We start from the raw sequence: 6,000 nt of genomic DNA, 5'->3' as shown, positions 1-6,000 counted from the left end.
TGTATCCACAAGGTAAACTCTCAATAACAGTTCGTGTTACTTCAGAATATCCTTCCTCAGAACCCCGAGCCAATGGATCCCACCGCGGGTCAGGGTCTGCGCAGGACCACCGCACACATGCAGAGGCGAGGGAGCTTTCCAGTAACATTTCCGATGTTCCCGGTTTGCAAGCGTCGCTGAGCTCGGCCCCAGGGACCCAGGGGTGCTTCCAGCCCTTCAGCAGCCACACGCTGGCATTTAGGAATTGGCCCTTGGGGGCTTCCAGGGCTTCGCCTCGCTCCCTCTCCAAACCCCAGTAGAGCAGTCTTCCTTCCGGATGGCATTTAGCTGAGTCCGAGTCCATCTCCCTCCTGACCGCGAGCTCCTAGAGGGTCCCGAACTCAGCCCCCAGCTACGCAGAGCTGGTGGCAGGAAGGGTGGCTGAATGCTCCACTCCCGAGTCACCGTTAATCATGCAGGAGCCCGGCTCCTCCCCGCAGCCCCAGCCCTGTCATTGCTGCCGCGGCTCGACTCCGTGCCCCGCGGTCCCGCGGAAGCGACCTCTACCTCGGCACACAGTAGGCGCTCCACCAACACTGTAAAAGCCACCCTAGCAGAGGAACTCAGGCCACCGCTCAGGGCCCTGTGCCGACTCTTTCGGAGGCGCCTGCAGCGCCCGCCACCCACCGCGCCCGGCCACCCCTTCCGCGCACAGAGCGCTGCCTCCTCCCCTCGGGACAGGACCAAGTCGCCCCTAGCAACAGCAGCCGGTCAGGCTTCCTCGGGCCACGCTGATTGGCCGAGCTCCGGGAGGCGGCGGTGCCGTCACTTCCGGCATCCGGAGGCAGCAGAGGAAGCCGAGGGGCGGCCATCTTGGGTCCGTGAGGCTCCGGGGTACCGGGAGCGGCGGCGGCCAGCGGGTGGAGGCTGAGGCGGCAAGCGAACCGGAGAGAGCAGAACAGCCGGGCGAAAGCGCCGCTTCCGCAGCCCCCTCCATGGTTGGCGCCCGCAGCGCGCGGCGGCCTGTCTTGCTCTCCACCTTGTCCACATCCTCCTCGTCCTCCTCTTCAGGGGCAGCCGGCGGCGCTGTGTGGAGGCCCCGGCGCTGAAATCCGCGGTGCGACGGACGAGGGCGGACGAGGAGGCGAAGGGGTCCGGGCCCGCGGGCCGCCCTGAGGCGCGGGGACGCCGGCGGGCCGACCTGCAGCCCGCCGCCGCCGCCGGCCCGGCCCCGCCACCGCCGCCCGCGGGGCTCCTCGGCGCGGCCGCCGGGGCCGGGGGAGCATGAGCCCCGGGACCCGCCGAGGGACGGCCCGGGCCCGGCCCGGGATCTAGACGGCTGTGGGGGAGGGGAGCCACCCTCCGCGGCGCCGCTCCGGAACCGCAGGGCACTCGAGGACGCGGTCGCCGGCCCCCCAAGGCCGTGCTGTTTTGTTTCACCCTCGCATTGTGCAGAAGTGAAGTGAAGTAAAATGTCCACTAGGACTCCGCTGCCAACGGTGAATGAAAGAGACACTGAGAACGTAAGTGACCGAGGTGTTCTCGGGATCTGCCCGGGCTGGGTGTCCCCCGCTGCCTGCCGGAGCACGACAGCAGCCCTTGCTGTCAGGGGTCGCCAGCCCGCAGCGCGCTGGAAATCGTGGGCAGGCGGTAGGCACCGCGGGGCAGCCGGGCCGGACCGTTTCGTGGAGGCGGCAGCCCTGCTGCTGCTGGCGTGCGGGCCCGGGCTGTGCATTCGTGTTTACGCCGGAGTCTTGTTTGCTAGTAAAGCTTGTAAGTTTCATCCTGACCAGCTGGTGCCCTGAGACCCCGGGGTGCTGCGCTGTGGGTTGCCCGAGTGTGTGTCGGTTCTCTGCGCTGTGTAGTGCTTATTTTAAGCAAACCCTCCTTTTAGATTGGGCACGCAGCTCTGAGAGGCTGTCAGGTTGAAAACGGGTTCGTGGTGCTGATGAAAAGTAATTGATTGGGTCAAGTGGACTGCCCTTTATGCCCGGTTTTTAAAAATTGTCTGGAACTAAGTTTAGTGACAGTCACTACAGTTGAGTGGCCATTGAGGAATCTCCCTTGGATGGAACTCCAACGCTATTCAGAAGAGAAGTTTTTGGCGAGAGTAGACTGCATTAAGGAGTAGCTTCCTTTCCATACACATCTGTATTGAAGGGTCGGTTAAGCATTTTTTGAAAGGAAGGTGTATAGTAAAGCTGCCCCCCTACTCACTCTCTGGCTCCGGAACACCCGCTCCGGGCTTAGCTTTCCTTCTCCCTAAAAACAGGTTGGCTTACACGAGCCTTAGGTCCCTTCTAGCACTAACATCCTATGATTCTATAAAAGGAACCTTTGATTTTGTTCATGTAGACCTTTTAAAAAGTCCAGGAACAGCATTTTTAGGGAATGACAACTTGTAGTGGAAATTTCTTTGGACAAATGTTGACTCTTAAGTGCTTTCTGAACTCTTCTCTAGCGCCGGGTTCAGAACTCTTCCAGTCTAGCTGGGAGTTATCTTCTGTAAAACATCTAGCAAATAGCTTGTGAAGAAACTTCACTGGCCTTTCATTATACGTGTTATGAGGTAATTCCTGGCAAGAAAATGCCATCACTTAGGAAAAGCTTTCTTGCTCTGCCTGTTTCCATGCTTTCAACAACGTCCTGAGACTTTGTGGCCTCATGGTATCAAATGCCTTCATTTTGATCTTCAAAATGCCATTTATTTGCTGGATAACTATCAGGGGATTTAATGTTTATGTGAACTTTGGTCTAAAGCATTCCTGTAGTGTATTAATGTATAGTATTTAGCGCTCTTTAACCTGGTAAGTGAGTAGTGCAGTGGCATATGTTCCTTCACCTGAGATGGATTAGAAAGTTTCATAAAGAGTGAATACTAGAAAATCATAGAGTGGGTGAGTCAGGAAATTCATTTTCTTATAGACCCTTGGAAGAACCTACTTCTGACTCGACCATTTTCCTATTCCTTAACTATGCTGTAGAGTGGAGTTAGCAAAAAAGCGAGTTGATTAGCTTTGATCATTGACTCTCACCCAGAGAAGCAAAATCTTACATTGACCCAAGAGCAGAAGCTCCATCTTTCTAAATGAACTGGAGCCAAAAACAGTCAGATTTGTGATAATGAAGGATTTACACTCAATGAGTCTTTTTACTTTGATCTCTGGTGAATTTGTTGAATTATGTTCTAATCTTTTTGTGTGTTGTTAGAAACTACTAACTTTATTCTTTAAAAACAGCATAGGAGGGGTGCCTGGGTGGCTCAGTCCGTTAAGTGCCTGCCTTCTGCCCAGGTCATGATCCCAGGGTCCTGGGATTGAGCCCCACATCAGGCTTCCTTCTCGGAGGGGAGCCTGCTTCTCCCTCTCCCTCAGCCCCTCCACCCCACTGTGTTCTTCCTCGCTCACTCTGCTCTCTATCTCAAATAAATAAATTTTTTAAAAAAAGAACAATGTAAATTTGAATTTTTGACAATGTTAGAATCAGAGGTTTGTAGCACATCATTACATTACATTACATTAATTCACCATGCCCTGTTCCATTTTTAAATTTATATTAGAATGTTCTGGGAGTAGTTGTGTGTCTTTGACAATGTGATACACTTGTGTCAGTGTTACACATCTGGCATATGCCATGTTATTTACCTGCCATTACTGAACTGCTAAGTATTAGACTTCCTGCCAGTTGGTGAGGATACAAGAATGAATGGGAGCTCTCAGTTTCTGGAGCAGCTCTTTTGTTAAAATCAGGTTTATTGAGATAGAACGTTTACTCTTTTTAAGCGTAAGGCTTAATGAGTTGTAACAAATGTATAGATACCTAACCATCATCACAGTCAAGATAGAGAACATTTTCATTGCCCAGAAAGGTGCTTACCTTGTGGCCCTTTGCAGTTAGTCCCCTCTTTATTCCCCCAGCCCATGACAACCGCTCATCTATCATCTGTCTCTATAGTTTTATCTCTTCTAGAATGTTATATAAATGGAGTCTGTATTCATGCTTGTGTATCAGTAATTCATTTCATTTTATTGCTGAGTGGTAGTTCATTGTTTGAATATACAATTTTTTTTAAAGTTTTAAGTTTTAATTCCAGTTAGCATACAGTGTTATGTTAGTTTCAGGTGTACAATATGGTGATTCAACACTTCCATATATTATCCAGTTAATGTAGGACAATTTTTAATCCATCCACCATTGATGGATGTTTTGGCTATTATGATGAGAAGCTTTGTCTTTCCATTTTGTAAAAAGACTTTACATTTTGCTTATCCTGGGAGATTGATTGATTGATTGATTGATTGATTAGGCTCCATGCTCAACATGGAGCCCAGTGTGGGACTTGAACTCATGAGCCTGCAAACCAGAGTCAGATGCTTAACAGACTGGGCCACCCAGACACCCCTCCTGGGAATCTTATTTACATTTTAAATAATTGGGTATAACTGTGATAGGAATGTTGCTTATAGATCAAGAATAATAAGAGGCAGGCAATTTGCAACAAGAATATTGTCTTCATCCTAGTACACTACTCTGTTTTCTTTTGTTTCATTTACATATGTGAATATACACCTTTAGCTGATGGGTATATAAAAGATAATACTGTTTGGGGCGCCTGGGTGAGTGTCCGACTCTTGATTTCGGCTCAGGGTCATGAGATGGAGCCCTGTGTTGGGCTCTGCACTCAGCGGGGAGTCTGCTTAAGATTCTTTCCCCTCCTCCCTCTCCCTCTCCCCTTCCACCCCACCTCCTCACTCTCTCTCTCAAATAAATAAATAAATAAAATTGTTTTAAATAAAAGATAGCACTGTTATCAAATCATTTTAAAACTCAAAAGGACTAATCAAATAATCCGACCTGATGGGGATGCTGAGGCTCAAGAAGTGACAGGAGCTGCTTATGACAAAACTGTTCAGTAGCAGCACCTATACTAGGCTCCAGAGCTCCAGGTCAGTCCTCTCTGCTTTTTTGTGTACCAAGCTGTTTCTCAAAAGCTTATGTACTGGGGCGCCTGGCTGACTCAGTTGGTCAGGTGTCTGTCTTCAGCTCAGGTCATGATCCCAGGGTCCTGGGATCAAGTCCCAGTCCCACGTTGGGCTCCCTGCTCAGTGGGTAGTATGCTTCTCCCTCTGCCCCTCCCCCTTGTTCATGCTCTCTTTCAAATAAATAATATCTAAAAAAAAATCTAAAAAAATCTAAAAAAAAAAAAGCTTATGTACTAATTACTCAACTAGAGAGATGTGGTTGTACCAAAATACAGAGTATAATTAAAATAAAACTTAAATATTTTGTTATGGAAAATTTCAGACAAAGAAGCAGGGAGTATTTAGCAAGTTTTTATCAGTGGTTTTCAACCAGGAACTATTTTGCCCCCCAGTGGACATTTGATGATGTCTGGAGACATTTTTGATTGTCACAACTGAAGAGAGTTTACTGATTAGGAATGCTGCTAAACATTTTACAATACACAGGACAGCACCCCTTCCTCCCCCAACAACAACAAAAAAATCTGGCCAAAAATGTCAGTAGTGCCAGGGTTGAGAAACCCTGGTATATAGTTAGCCCTCCATGTATTCAGCAGCTCAGTGGCCAGTCTTATTTCATTTGGTTTCTCCCCAAGAAATAGATTGAGTACGTCATGTCGTTTCATCTCTAAAGCATTTAAAAGAGATAAAGCTTCATTTTTATAAACATGGTAATCATAATCCCTTTATCATAATTTCTTCGTATCAGATATCCAGTCAGCCTTCAAATTTCTTCAGTTGTCTATTTTTTAAATTTTTAACAAAAATTTTATTTGAGAGAGAGAGAGAGAGAGAGAGAGTGCACAAGCAGGGAGAGAGGCAGAGGGAGAGGGAGAAGCAGGCTCCTGCTAAGTAGGGAGGTGGACAAGAGGCTAGTATCCCAGGACGCTGGGATCATGACCTGGGCTGAAGGCAGACGCTTAATGGACTGAGTTGACCCAGGTGCCCCAGTTATCTAGTTTTTTTTAACACTTCATTTAAACTGGAAGCTCGTGGGTCC

General features: G+C 48.8%; 1 protein-coding gene across 8 annotated transcripts in view; it reads left to right on the top strand.

Moving 5' to 3' along the window:
• The first annotated feature begins 822 nt into the window (after positions 1-822).
• Positions 823-6,000, top strand: part of MARK3 (microtubule affinity regulating kinase 3) — a 112,245-nt gene continuing 107,067 nt past the window's right edge. For 6 of the 8 annotated variants that reach the window (XM_048219924.2, XM_026515235.4, XM_026515237.4 and 3 more), the window contains exon 1: positions 823-1,502. In XM_048219924.2, the coding sequence (XP_048075881.1) occupies positions 1,452-1,502 (51 nt within the window). In that variant the 5' untranslated portion in view covers positions 823-1,451. The remainder of the gene's footprint in view (positions 1,503-6,000) is intronic. The other 2 variants (XM_026515236.4, XM_026515231.4) reach the window with 1 other exon arrangement.

The sequence above is a fragment of the Ursus arctos genome, unplaced genomic scaffold, assembly GCF_023065955.2.
Source record: "Ursus arctos isolate Adak ecotype North America unplaced genomic scaffold, UrsArc2.0 scaffold_25, whole genome shotgun sequence".
NCBI lineage: Eukaryota > Metazoa > Chordata > Mammalia > Carnivora > Ursidae > Ursus > Ursus arctos.
The sequence above is the reverse complement of the archived record's forward strand: the minus strand, read 5'-3'. Positions and strand labels throughout refer to the sequence as shown.